This window comes from Symsagittifera roscoffensis, chromosome 9, assembly GCF_963678635.1.
Source record: "Symsagittifera roscoffensis chromosome 9, txSymRosc1.1, whole genome shotgun sequence".
NCBI classification, from domain to species: Eukaryota; Metazoa; Xenacoelomorpha; order Acoela; family Convolutidae; genus Symsagittifera; species Symsagittifera roscoffensis.
The window spans coordinates 42,424,316-42,445,339 of NC_087070.1; the positions used below are offsets into that span (position 1 = coordinate 42,424,316).

General features: G+C 38.5%; 1 protein-coding gene across 1 annotated transcript; it reads right to left on the reverse strand.

The window, feature by feature from the left end:
- Positions 1-188: 188 nt before the first annotated feature.
- Positions 189-8,147, reverse strand: LOC134854070 (ribosomal oxygenase 1-like). Its single transcript, XM_063870144.1, has 6 exons — positions 7,716-8,147; positions 4,670-4,783; positions 4,170-4,344; positions 3,553-3,819; positions 2,955-3,095; positions 189-619 (listed from the first exon to the last, which is right to left on the reverse strand). The coding sequence occupies exons 1-6, from the start codon at positions 8,143-8,145 to the stop codon at positions 193-195; spliced, it is 1,554 nt and encodes a 517-aa protein (XP_063726214.1). The 5' UTR covers positions 8,146-8,147; the 3' UTR covers positions 189-192.
- Between the last annotated feature and the right edge of the window lie 12,877 nt (positions 8,148-21,024).

Below are 21,024 nucleotides of genomic sequence, written 5' to 3' on the forward strand. Positions count from 1 at the left end.
AATTTGACATATTACTCGAACCCATCTGAAGATAGTTTGTGATACTTCATTTTCCGTGGCAAGAAAACATCAGCATGCAAACTTCCTTCGGTAGTCAAAACAATATTGCGGCGCCCGCCTAAATTTATTTTATTTCCTTCGTCTTCCTGCACCGACTGACCTAAATCCTACTTAGCTTTGAAAAACCAGAAATCAAATAGTTTCAATTTTTTTCTCAGATATCAAGATACCTTTTTCATATAGCCCCATAACAAGTTCTAGTTTAGATTGTTCATCTCCAAACTTCAAATCATTGGCCGTGCAAAACTTGGGATATTTTCTAATTAAAAATTTGATATTTTTGGCATCAACTGAATCAAGTTCGATTGACTTCAAATCAACTTCATGATAAATTCGTGTATTTTCTACATTGAAATACAGCCGGTTTGTTTTCGTCTTTCTCTCGTAAATTAGGCGTATGCAGCGCTTCCTCACAAGCTTCAATTTAGTGTCCAAGTCGACGACATTTTCCGTTCCTTGAACTGATTTTGAGTTGCTCTCCCAGAATGCTCCGCTCGTTGCAATTGTCCTCGAGGATTCTTCTGTGGAAAGACAAGGCGGCAAACTTTCTCTCATAAATCTAAACAGAAAAACTCTATTAGTCAAATCTTGTTTAAAAACACTCAAGAAAAATCTCATAACTTGAGATTTTCTTCTAGTTAATGAATGAACAGGTAGAGGTTCTGCTGGGGCGAAACAAAAAAAAATACTTTTTAAAATTTCAACCAATTCAAATTGTATAACTTTAAGTAACTATGTTCAAATAAACTTCCGCAGATCTGAACAAGAAACCCTCCTCACTTTTCAGAAGCTACTTGATACGTTGTTCAATTAACGCTAAATTTTTCGTTTAACCATATAGCTGCAATTACTTCTTGGATGGAAACCGCTTGTATTGGCTAAAACTTTTAAGTGGTTTTTCCTAGCATGACGTAATTTCGCTCTCTGCTAAAAATTAAGCTATTTCATCCTTGCCTCGCCGGCCAAATACAAGTGTAATAAAAACCCTGAAACGATTCGAAAGTTCGAAAAGCTCTCTCGTTTCAGAGATTAGAAAGTTCGAAAATAAAGAAATATGGACTTAATCACTATTACTTGAAAAAAATTGTCCAGTTTTGACAAAACTTTTACAAAAATGTTTGGATAGACAAGTTTTTCCAGACAGTTTCATAATTGCCAAAGTTAAACCTCTCTTCAAAGAAAGTAACGATCTAGACCCATCAAACAACAGGCCAATTTCTCTTTTACCAGTTGTAGGTAAAATTTTTGAGCGGGTCATTTATAACAGAATGAATCAATATCTCACTAAGTATCAGTTACTACGAAATTGCCAGTTTGGGTTCAGATCAAAAAGGAGTACAATTGATGCTTTGATAACCGTAATAGAAGAAGTGCGATTCATTGACCTTAAGAAAGCCTTTGATACAGTTGACCACATTCTTTTACTTGAGAAATGTGACGCATATGGTTTTCGGGGATCTGTTTTTGATCTTCTAAAATCTTATTTAAAAAACCGACAACAATACGTTGCCACTAAAACCAAACGCTCTCAAAATATAAACGTGAATTATGGAGTACCACAGGGCCGCTTCTTTTCATCATTTATATAAATAATATTGAGCTAAATGAAAATAGTGAAAGTAATCTGATTTTATATGCAGACGACACTTTCATAAAAACAACAGCTAGAAACAGTGACTTAACCGGTAAAAACCTAGAAGCGTTGGACAAAACAGCAAGTTGGCTACAAAAAAAACAAGCTGATCTTGAATGAAGATAGAACAAAAACAATGATACTATCTAAGAAGAGCAGTGGAAAATCATATGTCAAAATGAATGGAATAATTATTGAAGAAAAACAATCGTTCCGATCCTTAGGTGTTCAAATTGACTCTAAACTTTCCTTCACTGAACATATTACAAAAATTGAAAATAAATTGTCGAGGTTTTGTGGGATGTATTACAGGTTGAGGAAAATTTAAGGAAAAGATCAACTACTGAAAGCATATAACGCTTATGTGAAACCCATTCTACAGTACGGGGTTTTGGCTTATGCGTCAACAGACAAAACGAAATTCGAAACAATTGAACTTAAAATTAAACGGCTTATAAAAATTATTTGTTTTAAGAGAAGAAATGAAAAAATGAAAGCATCGAAGAACTGAGACAAAAACGCAAAATATACTTCGTAAAGGAATTACATATCTATGAACTATTAAGGTTTTGAGAAAAGAGTGCATATCGGCCATTGTCCAGGAAGCTGTAACTGAGAAAAATTTGAATACAATTTTGAATAAGAGAGTTTTAGCTAGGCAGATACCTGTGCAATCAAAGGGTAATCAAAAAACTTCAGTTAAAGTTAGAATTAGAAAACTTTTCAACTTTGTTTTAAAATACTACCCAGATTTTGTAACTAAGAATCAGAGCTGCACACAATATTAATCACAAATCTTCAACCATGAGTTTTTGGACAACTTTATTCTAGGAAATTATCAACTGTTTAAACTCATTTTTGAGAAGAAATAAAATAGTATTTTAAAAAAAGATTTGCAGTCAAAGGTATACTGCTGAAATTTTCCTCTTTTTCGCTTCAAAGCTTTTTTTTCCTCTTTAAATCATTAAATCTTTTTTTTTCTTGATTAACTATCGATATAAAAAAATAACAGAAGTCATAAGCAGGATCAGAGGCGCCTGAAAACGGGCTGCATAGTTCCACGGCGTTCTCGCAATGAGATTTCGTTTGGTAGTAAATGTAGTAACTTTTACAATGAATGGAATCTAATTTGCAAACAATTTATTATATTATTATTATAGAAATGCTCTCTTGAAATTACTCATCTTAAATTAAGGTTTCTGATACAAGGTGTTTCAAATTTTCAGTCGAGAAAAAAATGAACGTTGTACATCTGACTTACTTCAATGCAAACTGATCCACCGATTCGTCCACAATGTCAGGAACACAATTGATCATCTCTCCCAGCATATTCTGCACTCTTTTGATCACTTCGCTTCTTGTCTGAGCAGTGTCGCTATTGCTTTCTGAGTTAGTTTGCATACTGTCGCAATTTGTACTACTAGAGTCACCCAAAAACCTCATGCATAATTTAATAAACGAAGTTATTCGTAAGTTAGGTTCATTCGTCGCTAAATGTCCAGATGAACAAATTGTTCAAAAGTTTGATTAAAAAATGCATTTGAAATTTGAGCATTATTATACACTGGTCCAAAAAAGCTTGCTCTAATGGTATCAAAAAATGTATTACCAAAATCTTGAGAATTCCCAAGACTTGGTATTCCAACACGAAGAGAAAATGTGAAAATATAATTGAGCTACAATGTCTCGGTATTTTGATTTGTTTAAAAGTTTCTACCATTGGACCCTTACGCCTTGAAAACATATCCTACGAGCACTTCTTCGCATAGTTGAAATCGCAAAAAAAAGAACAAAAGCTAATTGATGCTTGACTTTTCCAATTCATGACTGGAAAGCTGAATCAAACAGTACAAATTGACCGATTACTGCTTCCGAAAGCGTCCAAATAATTACACGGCAAAGATTCTCGGAGAGTCAGACTTTTCGATTGGAAGTTGTTCAATAAATTAGGCATGATTTTGGCCATAAGATGAGAATATGAGTGTTGTTGGAACATAGAAACTGTTATATGTAGAGAATGCTGGTCTTCAAGGGCGTTTCCCTGGTGAATATAACCCCTGGGAAAGTAGAGCAAATCGCCCGCTTTCAGATGACAGTCAATGATGGGATCCGGAAGACTTTCGCTCCTAAAATTGAAATAATAGTTGTCTTACATTTTTTAAAACCATTCATAGCTCAGCCAAGAAGCTTTGGGCGTTTTCCTTGAAAATAACTTTAATTTCCTATATGTCGAATACTTTTATGATCTCCAAAATCATATATCAGATGAAATAAGAAACGATATGACCTGAACGAAGAACGTCGTCAACAAATTTTGATAGTTTCTTTGATTTCGACTCAACTTAAACCAATCACCGAAATGATCAAACACTATATACTCGACTATGATCTAGAAGATACAAAACAATTCAAATTGAAAAGCCTTTGAAAAATTCTTAGGTATAACATGCGGTAGTGGAAATAACAATATACCAACTTTAAATTATGGCTCGAATAATCAGGCAGCAAAGTGGTGGGTTCATACACTCTCCATCTTTTACACCCTTCCAGTTGAATCACAAATGCCTCGATGTCGTCCCAGTGAGGAGCGAAGCCTTGGGTCCCCGGTGGGGTCAGGTACACATTAGCACCGCAGAAGTTGCCCACATACTCTTGCAAAAGAGCAGGGTTGGTCGAATTAAGTTAGGTTGCAGACGAATATCAAAGTTTAACTGCACTGCATGTTCCGACCGCATCTTCCTATTGAGCATAAACTCAAAAAATACGTTCGGGAAAATTCATTTTTTGATAAAAATTTAGCACTTTTCGTTGTAGAATTTAAATAGCAATATTTAAACAACTTCTTTTTAATTTCTAATTCAATACTTGAAGATTAAGATTCAATTATGGAAAAACACCTAAATCGAAAGGTTGTCGAGATAAATACAAAAATATTGCTTTGAATACCTATTTTTGCTGCTAACTAATTATGCCAACCCTGGAGAAAAGATAACTTCTCGTAGACATCGTGTGAAAACGTCTGTGGGTTCAAAAGTCTGATAGAACAACCTGTCTGATAGAAATCCCAGATCGCTCCTGCATATGCACGGCCTAAACAAACACATTTTCTTTGATTCTCCAAGAGTTTGCAATTCAATTTTATAGTCGCCGGACACCGGCTAGACGAAAATGACAAAATCCACAGAGGCGAACCGGAGCTCCGCGCCACTTACGATACATCTCGACGTTCGCACTGCAAGCTAGAAATTGGCAAGCTTTAAAAATGGCCTCTAGAAAACAAGACTAAATCCACTGACACATATAAATGGTCTGAAAAAACATCGAATAAAAACTAGAGCTGCCAAAATTCGACGACGTTAGTCTCAAAATGAAGTACATTTGTAGGGAAAAACACAGAGAGACAAACAGTCTCGTTAAATTAAACAAAAAAAATGAAAAAGCCGCAACAAAGCCGACTAATTTCGGTAGAAGCTCGTTAAGCCAAAAATTTTTAACTCCAGATCTTTGACTACACAGCTGAGGCTACAGCATCTACAAAATATTATAACAACTGCAAAACAAATTTTTTTAAAAACAAACAAAAAATTGTTGACAACCTATTGGAACAAAAACTACTAGATCTTAAGAGTGCTGACAGATAGTTTTTTCCCCCGAATGACTACGGGTTAGAATTAAATCATCGATAAAAAGAAAAAATGGTTTCGAGCTGCTCAAGAAAAAGGCTCTTCGCATACTTTATAAAGTAGTATTTGGTGAAATTTCTGCTTATTCTGAAAAGTTTTTCCTTCGAAAATTAAAGTTTATATTTCGTGACTGCAATATAGACCTTTTAAAACCATTCTAGTCTTTGAAAACTTATGACTATGCTCCAGATTGAGGGTAAGTTATATCTAATATTTCAAAACAATCGTGTGTAACGGATATATCGACCATTGCGGTTTCAAACAACAAAAGAAATTCTTTTATTTTGTACAAAATACCTTTTAACACAGATCATGACATGCTTTCATATGCAACATTAACTTTTTTGCGAGTCAATAAATGATGAAAATAGAAACAAGAGATTTACAAAAAAAAATCGGCGTAAACATCTCGGACTTAGCACGAAATAATTCTTCAGAAGCTTACGAAAAATCTGACCGATCACAAAAGTCGAAAGTTTTGTGCGCATCGTTGAAAAATTATGACGGTGCATACCATATCGCACAAAAACCAGAAAAATCTGAAAAAAATCGGAAACATCTTCTCAGAAGCGATGGAATGAAAAAGCCTTAATAAATTCGTGAGTTAGCAATCAGAGAAAACTAATAGTTGAGCAACATGGCTTATGGTTGGATCATGCAAACAAAAAAAGGGAAAATCGTTATTAAAAATCAGCAATCAAAAGCAAAATAGATGGAAAAATTTAATGACGTCATTAGAATGCGTATCTTTTCAAAATTAAGTCTTAATAATGCTGCACTTATACCACCAAAACTAGTTGGAAAACCAACTGCAGTTTTCAAATTTTGTGGCCTATGGGATTAAAATCTTTATACCTCAGTCAAGTTATTCCTTAAAGCACAACGCATGCCGCATCTGTTTGTAAAACACTCATTTCTTACTTGGGTGTTTGCGGATTGCGTTATGCCGAGTGTAATTCAGATAAATTATGATAAAAAAAATTTGAATGGCAAACCCAAAAAACTTTTCCCAGTCAAGAGTAGCCAAGTAGCCGCAATTTTGTTGACAAACAATGTTATGGACTCCTGGATTGCACATACACCCTGAGAAATTTAAAAATTACACGAAAAAAACTATATCCACAAACATAGCCAATCGAAGATAGAAAAAGAGTAATGAACGCAAGTTAACATGAAAACCACTGACTTTCTTGAAAAAATCTCAAATTTCGAATTTCAAAGAAAAAAATAGATGCTTTTAAAGCTCTTTAAATTTCTACAACAATTTATGATTGGCGCTTTTTTGATAAGACGAATCCAACTAGAGGAAACTGGATCAATACGTAAAATTTGTATTCTGCTGGAAATCTAAAAAACTAAATTCCAGTGGGTCAGCTTGTCGCTTGTCATCCTGTCAATATAACAAAAGTCGAAACTTTCAAGTCGAATAAGTAAATCAAAAGCACAAACAAAAACTGAAATTATACTACATCAAAAATCATAAATTTACAACAAACATGAAAAACTAAATTCAAACAGAACGGGTGTTTGAAAATGAGGCAAGCTCAAATTACTGGATGACAGAAGAGAAAATCAGATGAGAAAATTATTCTTGCTTTGATCAGATGAGAAACTGTTAGACAAAGTATTTGCCTGGAAAAAAGTCTTGAATCTGATTTAATGACGCTTGCTAATCGGAAGCGTATTTTCAACTGAAGTATTGCCAACAGTAAACTTATAAAAATATAAATTCACTGAGAAAAAAATTACAGCGAGCGGCATTTAAGCCGAGAAAATGCACCAAATAATACTATTTCGATCAAATAAATCTGCTCAAATTCGATTTCGCTCAAAACTTCCCTTTCAAGTTCAATACATTGGTCGCGGCAATTCAACCAAATAATAGGCCGAAACCCAACAATATTAATCAAAAGAAAATGAACATTATTCAAGGTGGTTTTTCTTTTCTGCAAAACTAAGACTTTTATTTCAGCAACTTGAATTAAACCTTGAGCTGCAGGCACTATCAGAGTATTAATTCAACTCAGTCCAGAGGTAATTCAAGGCTGCTTAGGCTACATTTTCTGCGATGCGACCCAAATAAAGAAATTTTTTTATTTTATTTGTTTATCAAGATAAAACTTGTAAATTATGCCTAGTTCACTAACGTTATAAGCTTTCGAATATTTTCTTTATCATACTACACACAAAACAAAACACTTATTTGAAAAAAAAAACTATTTTTTTTCAAAGTTTTTTAAGAATGTGGTCGTAACATTCTGTGCTCCTTGCACAGTAACCAGCTATCTCTTCGACTTCATATACCGAAAATTCAAAATTTAACATTCATAAATTATTACCTTCCTGATTGTGGGTTTCTCGTTGGCCATTTTCAAAACTGGTGACGTCAATATTGACCCCATATATCAAAATATTCTCGCGTAAAATAGAATCAATTTCTTTAGAGGATATCCAAGGCGAGCTATATGTAGTAGATACTCCCTTCCGCTGAATCAGCAAAGGTTTTTTCTCGAATATTTCACGAAAAAAGTTTTGATTGTTAACAGGATGCAAAATCCAATCCAGAAGCTTTTTTCCGTCAATTCTACAATCACCTTTTGTTAGATATGGCGGCTCTAACTGTACGTTTTCATCGTGAATATGCTTGTAAGTTTCATCCAGTTTCGGTTCAGTGGAACCCATTGTTTTCATTTTCTTGACATCAATTTCCGAAGCTTTAGAGTTATATTTTCGTTTCTTTTTTGAATGTAAAAGATCTGCTGAGCTCATTGCAAACTGAAAAAAAAAAATCACATATAAAATTACATCCTTATACCAATATTTGAAGACAGAGACAAACAAGAAATTTCAAATTTTCGTCTCATTGCGCTCTTGGCGTGCCTCTCAAAAGTTCTTGAACCATTAATTTTCGAAAAACTTTACGTAGCCATTGGACTTAATATCTGCAAAGAACAACATGGATTCACCAAATGACTCAAATGATCTTATATCTCAGTGAAATATTTGACCACTTCGAGTCTCCAACACTGATTGCTCTATACCTCGACTTCGAAAAGGCGTTCGACAAGGTCAGTCATGAAAAATTAATAGAAAAATTGCAAAATAATGGCATTACTGAAAGGTCGAAAACACCGAGCAAAAGTTGGAAACTCGATCTCTTCAGAACTCGAAGTCAAAAGTGGGGTTCCACAAGGCTCAGTACTGGGTCCTCTGTTCTTCATAATTTTTATAAATGATATCCCACAAGGTATCATGTCAAGTTGTTTCGGATACGCGGATGATTATAAAGTTCTTGCTACCTGTAACATTCGCCCAAATACTACACAGCGACGGAGCGTAGAAAAAGTACCTATTAACGACTGGCAGGCGTCAGTTACCTTAAACCTACTCGTTTTTCACCGTCTCGACTTTGCCAGTTGATTTTCTGGTCTGTTTAGGGCTAAGTAAAAGTTACTATTTTTAGGCCATCAGTCAAATGACTTTTGATCAGCTTTCGTTTTCATGCAAACACTACCACATAGCTGAGTCTCGGATCCTCAGACTACGTGATTGCCATTAAAAACACGTCTCGAACAATCTATTTTAACATGTTTTTGTGTGACAGTTCTATATTAAATCCATTGGAGATGGATTGACCCTTTCCTCTTTCTAGCTACTCATATTCTAAAATATCAAATTATACCGGTGTTAATTCAGAGTTCTACGACATCCAAGTAGCTACAAAGTCAGTTTTATATAGTCCCTTCACATCAAACAGTCTCTGGGGGACCAAGCCTCCGCTCCCGCAATCTTCCTGAGATAACGTTCTTATCTCTCCCAATTTGTGGCACGGGAGGGTTCCGTGGAATATTCCTTCCCCACTGAAGCTTCCTCCTCCACCAATTTTCACTGCTAAGAGTCTTATCGTGTGTTGTTGCCACGATAAGAGGCTTTGTGTGTTTCGTCTCTTGTGCGACCGTTTTCCACAATAATTGTCGTGGTTTTGCTTTTTCGTCGTTTTTTTCAAGATGGCCGTCTTTTTTGTATTTCTGAGAAATATCCACTCCTCAATCGAAATTTAAAAAAAAATTCTAGAATGTTCCTACCCTCCTTCATAATACTTTTTCGTTCCTAAAGCCTTTATTCGTTTTTTTTCGTGTCGCCGGAAGGTTGCGCTGTGTCAATCTGGCAGAATGGCACAACCAACACGATCACTCTACAAATTGAAGCGACCAGATTATGGAAATGGTGTAGCCAGAATTTAAAAACATCAAACATCAACAAATGTAAAACCCTAAACTTAAACGGAAACGGGATTATTTCAATGAATGGAAAGACACTTGAACAAACACAAAAGGAAAAAGATCTTGGAATAATTGTATCGAACGACTTGACATGGACTATAAACGCCGAAAGAAGATGCGGGAAAGCAATCAAATTATTTTTCACTATAAAACGAAACATCGCTAATGGTACAAGTTCGATTGCAAAAAATAATCTTTACCGGAGCTAGATTGTCCCAATCATTTCATACGGTGCAAGTCTTTGGATACCGAATAAGTCAGAATTGAGAATGATAGAAAACCTTCAGGAAAAAGCCTTGAAGTGGATCCTTGGTACCAATAGATTAGACTATAAAGATAGATTAAAACGATATTCGATTCTACCACTATCCTTGCATCACGAAATGCACGTTCTTTTGACATTTGTAGCTGGAGAAGCTTTGGAGCTGCTTGAAAGCTGCCTGAAACGAGGAGCTTTGGAGCTGCTTGAAAGCTACCTGAAAAGTCGAAAACACCTATCAAAAGTTGAAAATTCGACCTCTTCAGAACTCGAAGTCAAAAGTGGAGTTCCACAAGGCTCAGTACTGGGTCCTCTGTTCTTCATAATTTTAATAAAGGATCTCCCAGAGTGCATCATGTCAAGTTGTTTCGGACACGCGGATGATTATAAAGTTATTGCTACCAACACGATCACTCTACAAAATGACGCGACCAGAATATGGAAATGGTGTAGCCAGAATTTGATTACATTGATCATCAACAAATGTAAAACGCTAAGCTTAAACGGAAACGGAAGTATTTCAATGAATGGAAAGACACTTGAACAAAAAAAGAAGGAAAACGATCTTGAAATAATTGTATTGAACGACTTGACATGGACTGCAAACCCCGAAAGAAGATGTGAGAAAGCAATCAAAATATTTTTCACTATAAAACGAAACATCGCTAATGGTACATGTTGGATTGCAAAAAAGAATATTTACCGGAGCTTCATTGTCCCAATCATATCATACGGTGCAATTCTTTGGAAACCAAATAAATCAGAATTGAGAATGATAGAAAACCTTCAGGAAAAAGCTTCGAAGTGGATCCTTGGTACCAATAGATTAGACTATAAAGATAGATTAAAACGACTTTTGATTCTACGACTATCCTTGCATCACGAAATGCACGTTTTTTTGACATTTGTCGACATAGTGAAAGGCAGGTATATTATTGAATGGGAATCTTTTGTTCTTGTACAAAACAAATCAGAACAAAACACGAGAGCACAGGAATTGAAGTTCCATAAAACACTTATTCTGTTGAAGAAGAAACAAAACAGTGACTTTTGGACAAGAGGTACATTCTTAGCAAACACAGTTGCTCAAAAGATAGGGATAAATCTGGACGAATTGGAAAATCCAAAAAAAAATCACGGCAGTTTACAAAAACTATTTTGTCAATAAAAATAATCTCGAAGATATATGCTCCTGGAGACTGACATGTAATTGTCAGAACTGCAGAAATCAACACAAACTCAAATGAACTTTGGAAAACTGGAACTCGGAATATCTACCCCGGGTTGCTACCCTAACTTCTCTTTTATTAAGATTATTATGATTATTATTACACAGACCGCAATCTGAATTAGGACCTCTGAATAACAATTAATGGTGTCAAATCTAAACCAAATCTCATTTGTAAATTTTACTGAAAACTATGCATTATGTGCCATTCGACCAGAATGCCGTTGACTTTTATTTGGAAGAAATTGAATGCGAAATACGTTCAAAAAAACGATTAGTGACCATATCTGCTATAAGAACCAAAAAAATTATGTAGAACTTAATTGAATATTTTTACAACTTTGATTTTGTTGTTGTTGTTGTGAATTTTCAATAGGATACTTTTGGGTCAAAATCCTAAAGTTCTCAAAATTTTGTCCAGTTAATTTCAGTCACAGAAGAGGACACATGAGGACTTGTTTTGTTCTGAGAATTGATCGTCGAGAAACTTCCACATCATCTGTATCAATCTTCGCTTTAAGCCTCACATTTCTCGAAACTCAATTTTCTGATTTAGTCGGTTTATTAGACGGCACGTCAAGGATGTATACTCTCCTCTAGCTTTTTCTTTTCTCGTCTTGTTTAGGTTGGAAATTTCTTTCGTTTTTCCTGGACTTTCAATTTTTGCCGGGAGCTTGATGTGATCGTTTTCTTCATGCATGAATTTCGCCATCATCAGTAAATCGTTCAGCTGGAGAAACAACGCCAGAGGCAGGATGTTTAACAATCTCAGCTGCTCTGTGTAAGCAGAACCGTTTCCCCTGATCCATTTTAAGACTTTCTTTTGGAACTTCTCTAATCTCCCTAAGTCGTTTCTTGAGAAATTGCAAATAATAAGACCATACGTTAGAACAGGAAGTGTTAAGGATTTGTACAGACCAAGTTTTATGCGCATTTTGACTTTGAATTCTAAGTTTCTGCGGATGCAATAGAACGTTTTACTCGCTTTCGACATTCTTGGGTCAATATGGGTTGTCCATGTTAAATGTTTGGACACATGTATTCCTAGATCCTTTATCACATTCGGGCTTTCCACTGCTGTTTCACAAAGAAACACTTCGTGTTGATTTCCTCTAAAATCTACTTCAAAACATTTGTCCAGTGCCAGACTCATTTTGTTTTTGTCTACCAAGTTTTCAACGCTTTTTAGATCCTGCTGGATGTCCTTTGTGTCTACATTCACTGCTAGTGATTTTAGGTCGTGTGCAAAGATAAATGGGTCACTAAATTTCAATACTTCAGGAAGATCATTTATGAAGATGCAGAAGAATAATGGACCAATCAACGATCCTTGTGGTACGCCACTTGTAATTTCTAAAGTTTCTGACGAGAAATTGTCAGCACGAACAAATTGTTTCCTGTTGCTGAGAAAGTCTGAGATTATTTCTAGGAAACAGCCTCCAACTCCAATGTTGCTAGTTTTCTGTAGTAGTTCGTAGAGCGGGACTTTGTCGAATGCCTTAGAGAAGTCAGTATAAAATTCGATCACATGGTTTTCAGCGTTGTTGTCAATTGCTTTGTAGATTTCTTTCAAGAAAGATAACATGTTTGTAATAACTGAACGGTTTTTGTTAACAAAACCGTGCTGATTTCTTGTGAGAAATTTGATGAAATGGTCGAACAGCAGTGGATACATGCATTTTTGCCGGATTTTACCCATGATATTTAGGAGTGACACTGGCCGGTAGATTTCCATTAGTCGTTTATCACCTTTCTTGTAAATAGGCGACGCAGCCGCAACTTTCCCTTTATCTGGTATTTTCCTTACCCTCTTGATGTTTTTAAAAACGCAATGCAAAATTGTGCTCATTTTTCTGGCAGTTCGCTGGTAGAAAGTTGGTGGGAGCCATCTGGGTCCCGCAATTTTGTTATGTCAAGCTCTGTTATAATTTGGTTTAAATATGTTTTTGAGATACTGAAGTTACTCAATATCGTGTTTTCGCACTTCATGTCACTGAGGTTGAAGCTTGATTTGAGCGAAAAGACAGAGTGAAACTATTCATTCAAAAAGTTCACTTTTCTTCGGCTTTGGAAACAGCTATGTCGTCCATGATCATAATTTTCTAATGAGAGTTTCTAATTTTTTCAGACTCTTAAAGTGTTCGAAAATTAAATGTGTGTTACGAGTGGACATCACATTTTCCTGATAATTTAATATATCTTCCTCTACTGCTTCTTTCACCCTTTTATCTAGAGATAGATTGAGATTTCTGCGGTAGCTTGTAGGTTTCAATTTGTATCTTCTAGTTTGTGTTTGCAGTTTGTTCATGATATTTGCTGTACTTGGCATAATCCATAAAGTCGTTCCATCATCAGTAAATCGTTCAGCTGGAGAAACAACGCCAGAGGCAGGATGTTTAACAATCTCAGCTGCTCTGTGTAAACAGAACCGTTTCCCCTGATCCATTTTAAGACTTTCTTTTGGAACTTCTCTAATCTCCCTAAGTCGTTTCTTGAGAAATTGCAAATAATAAGACCATACGTTAGAACAGGAAGTGTTAAGGATTTGTACAGACCAAGTTTTATGCGCATTTTGACTTTGAATTCTAAGTTTCTGCGGATGCAATAGAACGTTTTACTCGCTTTCGACATTCTTGAGTCAATATGGGTTGTCCATGTTAAATGTTTGGACACATGTATTCCTAGATCCTTTATCACATTCGGACTTTCCACTGCTGTTTCACAAAGAAACACTTCGTGTTGATTTCCTCTAAAATCTACTTCAAAACATTTGTGCAGTGCCAGACTCATTTTGTTTTTGTCTACCAAGTTTTCAACGCTTTTTAGGTCCTGCTGGATGTCCTTTGTGTCTACATTCACTGCTAGTGATTTTAGGTCGTGTGCAAAAACATATGGGTCACTAAATTTCAATAATTCAGGAAGATCATTTATGAAGATGCAGAAGAATAATGGACCAATCAACGATTCTTGTGGTACGCCACTTGTAATTTCTAAAGTTTCTGACGAGAAATTGTCAGCACGAACAAATTGTTTCCTGTTGCTGAGAAAGTCTGAGATTATTTCTAGGAAACAGCCTCCAACTCCAATGTTGCTAGTTTTCTGTAGTAGTTCGTAGAGCGGGACTTTGTCGAATGCCTTAGAGAAGTCAGTATAAAATTCGATCACATGGTTTTCAGCGTTGTTGTCAATTGCTTTGTAGATTTCTTTCAAGAAAGATAACATGTTTGTAATAACTGAACGGTTTTTGTTAACAAAACCGTGCTGATTTCTTGTGAGAAATTTGATGAAATGGTCGAACAGCAGTGGATACATGCATTTTTGCCGGATTTTACCCATGATATTTAGGAGTGACACTGGCCGGTAGATTTCCATTAGTCGTTTATCACCTTTCTTGTAAATAGGCGACGCAGCCGCAACTTTCCCTTTATCTGGTATTTTCCTTACCCTCTTGATGTTTTTAAAAACGCAATGCAAAATTGTGCTCATTTTTCTGGCAGTTCGCTGGTAGAAAGTTGGTGGGAGCCATCTGGGTCCCGCAATTTTGTTATGTCAAGCTCTGTTATAATTTGGTTTAAATATGTTTTTGAGATACTGAAGTTACTCAATATCGTGATTTCGCACTTCATGTCACTGAGGTTGAAGCTTGATTTGAGCGAAAAGACAGAGTGAAACTATTCATTCAAAAAGTTCACTTTTCTTCGGCTTTGGAAACAGCTATGTCTTCCATGATCATAATTTTCTAATGAGAGTTTCTAATTTTTTCAGACTCTTAAAGTGTTCGAAAATTAAATGTGTGTTACGAGTGGACATCACATTTTCCTGATAAATTAATATATCTTCCTCTACTGCTTCTTTCACCCTTTTATCTAGAGATAGATTGAGATTTCTGCGGTAGCTTGTAGGTTTCAATTTGTATCTTCTAGTTTGTGTTTGCAGTTTGTTCATGATATTTGCTGTACTTGGCATAATCCATGGCGGAAGTGATTGGCGACGTCTCGTTCTTCTGGGCACATGTTGGTTTACCAAATTTTCCGAATAGTCGTAAAGTAGTTCGCACATTCTATTGAAGTTTGTGTGACACACTGGTGAGAAAGGCTCACTTAGTATTGATTTCTTGATTTCCTTATAGTCCACGCTACCAAAGCTTCGAAAGTTTTCAAAAGCGACTTTTTCCTCATGGTGAGGGCATTCAAGGAGAATGCTGATTGCTATGTGGTCGGAACAATTGTAAGTTTTTGAGAAATTTTGGTCAGGAGTCGCATGAATGTGACAATTTTTGAATAATGTAATGTCTAGGGTGTTTTTGCCACAAGTTGGAAAATCTATTGCCGCTCGAACTGATGTTGCTTGACTAGTTCAATCTTTGAATTTTCTTCATTTTCGGTGCTACTATAGTCAATCCATTTTGCATTTGGAAATTTTACATCTCCGCAAATAAGTGCTGCAGTTGATTGATTTGATTTCTTGATTTCATTTAAAATTTGTGCAAAATCACCTAGACAATATCGATATTTGCTGCTCGAAGGTGGATTGTAAAAACTAGAGACAATTATTCGCTTATCTTTTATTTGGATGCTGCAAAATAATTAACATTAAGGTTGCTTAATTGGCAAAAATTTAGATTAAAATGTTTGTTTCACTGCCATTAGCGCTCCACCGTGCAAATTTTGATCTCTGGCTGTTTTTCGTTCTGATCTATAAATACTGTATTCTTTTAGCATTAAGTCAGATGATGCAATGTTTTCATTTAACCAAGCATCGTAGAGAAATATTATGTCATAGTTTGATGTTGCTACAGCATTTGCAAACTTCATTCGTCGTTTGAGATTTATGAGACTTCTTACATTCATTTGCAGGACTTTGAAAAAGCCTAGTCAAGGATCTTTTGCTTGTTCGGCTTCTATCATCTCTTTTTTCCCATCATTGAACAGCTCGAAATTCCTGATTTTGATTTTCTCCTTTGGAACTCCTTCGTCTAGAAGTTCTCCTCGTCTTTTTAGGCATAGGTTTTCCTTCCTCGCATCTTCTTTCGATAATGCTGGTAGAAAGTAAATTTCCTCATCTCGCCGCTCATCTCTTTTTTCGAAGCTCCTTGCCAGCACCAATTGTGCTTCATGTTCCGTTGACTGAGTTATTTTTAAAGTTCTCGACTTAATGCGCTCTTTGCTGAATTTTCGTAGCCTTTTATTTCTTCAATTTGTGGTTTAACTCCTTGTTTAGTACCTCATGTACTTTTTCGTTTGTGTGGACAAAATTTTCGCCTTTTGCTTTCTCGGGATTTTTTCTGATCCCCTGTATACGCATGTTTTTTGTGATATTATGATGTATTTCATGTTTTCCTTTTTTTTCCAGCTCCTGGTTGAGCTTTCATATCTTTAACAGGTTTCACACTGAGTATATCTGCATAGCTTTTTTCCAGTTTTTCTCATGTGGTTTTAGTAGCGTTTTCGATTTTTTCATCAGCCAATGCCGTCAGCTTTTTTCCATATTTTCAAGACGTGCTTGTTTTCCCTCACACTCTTTTTCAATTTTCTCGTTTATTTGCATGATGGTCCTACACTTTATGAAGTTATCTCTTTCGTTATTAGTGACACGTGTGTCGCATAGAAGCATTGCGTTTAAACCCAAGTCTACTATAACATTGATGGCGGTGTTAGTAAGACCAGTGCAGGTGCCCTCAAGATGCATTTGAGCATTGCAAGATACACAACTGAAACATTTGTACCTGGCATTTATGGTTTTTTGCACGTTTTGCAATTTTTAGACATATTGCTGGATACAGAAAGAAGGAGAAAATGGGATAGAGAAAATTTATTTACAATTTGATCCAATTTGATCCAAATTGATCCAAGCCTGGAGAAATAAGCCCAGTCCCGTCACGAATTGAAATCTGAACTCACAATTTATTACCCCTTCTCTGGACGTGCATGACACGTAACGATTTTATTTCCGCGAAGAAACCGCAAAAATCAGATGTTTGCAGTGCAACACTATGAGAGAGATCAAAAGAACGGCAGCAACTACGCGGAGAACATCTTTTGACATTGCAATAAATAGCCTTCTGGGTGGTAACGATTGCACAGTTACAATCGTTACTGGACATATTTCATCGATTGGGAAGGCTGAAGTGACGATAGCAACCCTTCCTGGCGGTGAAGAAAGAGCTTCTCCAACAGAGACAGCGAACTCGGAAGCGTTTTCTGTTATAGAGCAATGGTGATTTGACAATGTTTGGCTTCCTGCAAAAGGGAGCTGTCTCTTTTAGATTTTTCTCCGAAACCGCGTCCGCCGAAGGACTCGTCTCCTCTGTCCCCCGTTTCTTTTTCCTAGACCTTAATTTTTACTCGGGGGCGTTTTCACTACCATCACTGACTCAACTTCCTTGTCAAGGTCCCTCTTATCCGACTCTTGCGTCCCCATTCACTAGCCTTGAGATTATTAGTATTTTAAATCATATTACTAGTCTTATTTTTTTCATCCACCTCGACACTTTTTTTTTATCATCAGTTTTTTTGTTTAGAGTAGAGCTCTTTTTACATGGGTTGGCACCGGCGTCCTGCTTCTGCTTCCTTAGGTCAATCATCCTCTCGAGCAGCCCTTTCCTCCCTTTCTCGTCCAATCCAGTACCGATCAGGACTGGCTCTCCAAACATCACTACCGTGCTCCACAGCTCTTCCTTGAAACCATCTACTTCAACTTTGTTTTCCACCCTCTGGTTGAACTCGTCCAGAAAACTTCGCGACGCCTCCTCGTCCAACGTGCTCATGATCATGTCTTTGTTGCCTTCAAAGGTTTTGTCCTCCCTTGCTTCATCGGCTAGGAACACCCTACCGATGTTGGATGGTTCACTCGTTAGTGGCAGCTCAAGATTCTTCCGGGGAGATTCCTAAGGTGGGGTTGCTGTGCTTGCCCAGTCGTCCCCACTCAGTTTTTGTAGTAGCTCACGTGTGGTGCCGGGGCTGAACTCTCTGTTCGTTGCCCCTCCGTCTGGCGTATTACCCACTTCCATTTCCTCTCAAGCATCGCTGAGGGTTTCGTCCATGCTCTCCCCCTCTCCTGACTCCGGCTGGTCCCTCTCTAGCGCGGCAGTGAATCTGTTCTCTACTGGAAGGCTCCTTATGTCTCCAGGGGTTCCCACAGACAGGGGTGAAGGTGTCTTATACTCAGTGAGGGATATATACAGGGGTCCTGCCGCTTCCAGCCTTATCCCTTCTTGCCTCAACTCCAACTCCTCCAGACCATGAGGCGCTCAGTATTTTCTCGTGGCAAACTTCATATCGTCCTTCAGAGCCAGATTACCCTCCTCCACGATCATCTTTCCATCGTCATAAGTTGGCAGCTTGTTCTCGAGTCCAGCCTCCTCAAGTGTTCTCAAGACATCTCGGACATCAAACTTAGGGGGCACCGAGCCTCGCATCTTCTCCGCTTGTGTAGTCCACGATTTTATCTTAATCTCACACGTGTGGAAATACACCGCTGCCGAGTACCCAATGAACAAAGGGTCCCAGCCATTCGTGAATTCTCTCTGTTGTCTTTCTACTGTAGCTCTCGTGTGTAGGGAAGGGACTACCAGGGAGCTGTTCTTTCCCAGGGTCAATCTTCTCACCGTCGGCAACTCGGGGACGGCAGCGGGTAGGACATCCCGCTCTAGTATCGTATCCAATTCCTTTTTCGTGAATTTGAAACTCCTCGTCCCCGCTGGGATCCTCAAGACTTCCCTCTTATCCCTCGTCACTGGATTCAGGCTCCAAAACTTGGGACAGACCTCGATGGGACCCTCACGTTTTCCTCCCATTCTGCAGTGCAGTTGTCCTCTGAAAATGCACGCCAGCAGCTCGGGACTCTTGACTTTTCCAAAAAGCTCCCCCTCAAACATCTGCGTTCTCAAGTCTTCTTGTCTGCACCAGTTGAGTGCCGTCCCATCTAGAATGCTGATCAGGCTCACATCCACCACCAAGTGTCGATAGGCCACCACGAGTGGGTCCGGGAAGGCATAAGTGTCACCACCTCCCCCAAGCCTCTGATAATCCCCACTGGGTCAGATCTCATGGTCAATCACAAGTAAGTCAGAAGCGGTATGCCCCCATTCGCCTCTCTCAACTCTTCTCTCGTCTTGGGGTTTCTTTCCTCGCCCGTTAAGTATCGATTTTGCATCAGCAAGTACTCCACAAGCAATGTCTTCAGTCCGGCAGCACACTTGTGCGAATAGGTCTCCTTACTCGGGTGAGCCTTCTTTACCGACAGGGGTTCCCCATGATTCATCAACCGATGAAACGCCGTCAGTTCCCCATGCGCCAAGAGTACCAACGTCAGAAACCCATCACTCCGGAGCGTTCCAACGCCCCTACTGAACATGTACGCCGGCCCCATATTAAACAGGTACCTGGAGTACACCAGATACAAAGCGTACAACACCTCTTTTAGATATTTCTTTTCCCAGCATGGGCTCAAGAATCTCAAGATCTCGTGGTCCCTCCTGGTCTTCAGCTCGCCCTTCGCATGATCCATCAAGAAACCTCCAACACTGACTTCATTACCTGCTGTGACAAATCTTCCCACCGTCATCTATTTATCTTCTGCCACCCCTAGCTGCTCTCAAGAAACTTCCATATTTGTTTGATGAGGGGTGGGGCACTCTCTCTCGTCTTTTCCGTCGCATTCTCAAATCTGGGGGTCAGAAACGGCCATCTCCCTCTTTCTTGTGTTAAGCGATATCCTATCGACTCTAATTGTTTCTCGGCCGCGGCCACATTCTTTCTTTCATTATTCGGTCCTCTCGCATTGCTGGTGGAGCTCGTTACTGTCAGATCCCTACTCCGGAACCACAAGCTGGCTGTTAGATGGGTTATCGCAGGATGATCGTCCCCAATCTCCCGGTTAAACTTCAACTGTCGGGTAAATTTCGACACCCCAAGGCAGAAAACCTCATCCAGCTCAATCAAGATGTCTGCTAACTCATAAAATCCCCTCAGAGCATGAGATACATACGCCCATACCGCTGGCAGTTCAGACATAAGAAGTCTCAAGTTTATTGGCTCCAACTCGCAATTCGGAGCGGGCATAAGCATCCGCCACGCATTGCCCTCTGCTATCAAGATCAAAATTGCATGCACGAACTGTAATGTTGGTGGCATGCTCGCGTAACCTGGCGATGACGAGAACACCACTTTCGTCTTTGGCCTAAATTGAGAAGCAAACAGGGTCTGAATCGCTTCCCAGATCCTCTTGGGTTTTGGCTCCGCGCCTTTCAAGCGCTCTAGAAGTCATGCCGCATGCAGGTGGTCATTCATCCCCGCGAATAGCAACAGCTCCGGCTCGCACGGCGTCTCCGATTTTGTAGCCAACACCAGGGTCAGCATTTGATTCAGTTCCGCTCCATGCAGCAGGTACACTAGGGTTTCTGGCCAAAATATCTTCGGCGACGTCCCCTCGAAGTCCGATCCTGCCAAGATGATTGCTCTCGCTGCTCCGGGGTCTGATTGATCGTACACGGCCAAGGTTTTTGCTAGCTGTGAAGTCCCACAGAATCCACCATACCTTGGGTCTTCGGCGAGCATTGCGCCCAGGTATCCGGTGTCCGCACTCCCCATGCTCGTTGGCTCAAGAAGTTTTTCGACTATCCTTAGCTGTGCGGGATTTGCCACTCTGAACCTGGCTATGCCCGTTCGATGCTTGGGAGGCTCCACGATTAGACCTGGACTCCCTAGCTGCTTGAGGGGCCTGTAATTGACTGGGCCCACTATCGATTTTTGTGGTATTCCCGTTAGATCTGCGGTTTCCAGTGCCTTGGCTCTCGAGAAATCCGCTTCGTGGGCCTTTTGCCAATCCAAACAGTGATGTCTGTTCAAATACTCGTGCGACATATTCTTGAGCCCCAG

Excerpts from the sequence above, each read along its gene's own strand:
- LOC134854070 (XM_063870144.1), bottom strand. The coding sequence starts at position 8,145 with ATGAGCTCAGCAGATCTTTTACATTCAAAAAAGAAACGAAAATATAAC. Across the intron at positions 4,345-4,669 it reads GAAGTTATCTTTTCTCCAGG|AGTATGTGGGCAACTTCTGC; the intron begins GTTGGCATAATT and ends CTCTTTTGCAAG. Across the intron at positions 620-2,954 it reads GTGGATCAGTTTGCATTGAA|ATTTATGAGAGAAAGTTTGC; the intron begins GTAAGTCAGATG and ends TTTTCTGTTTAG.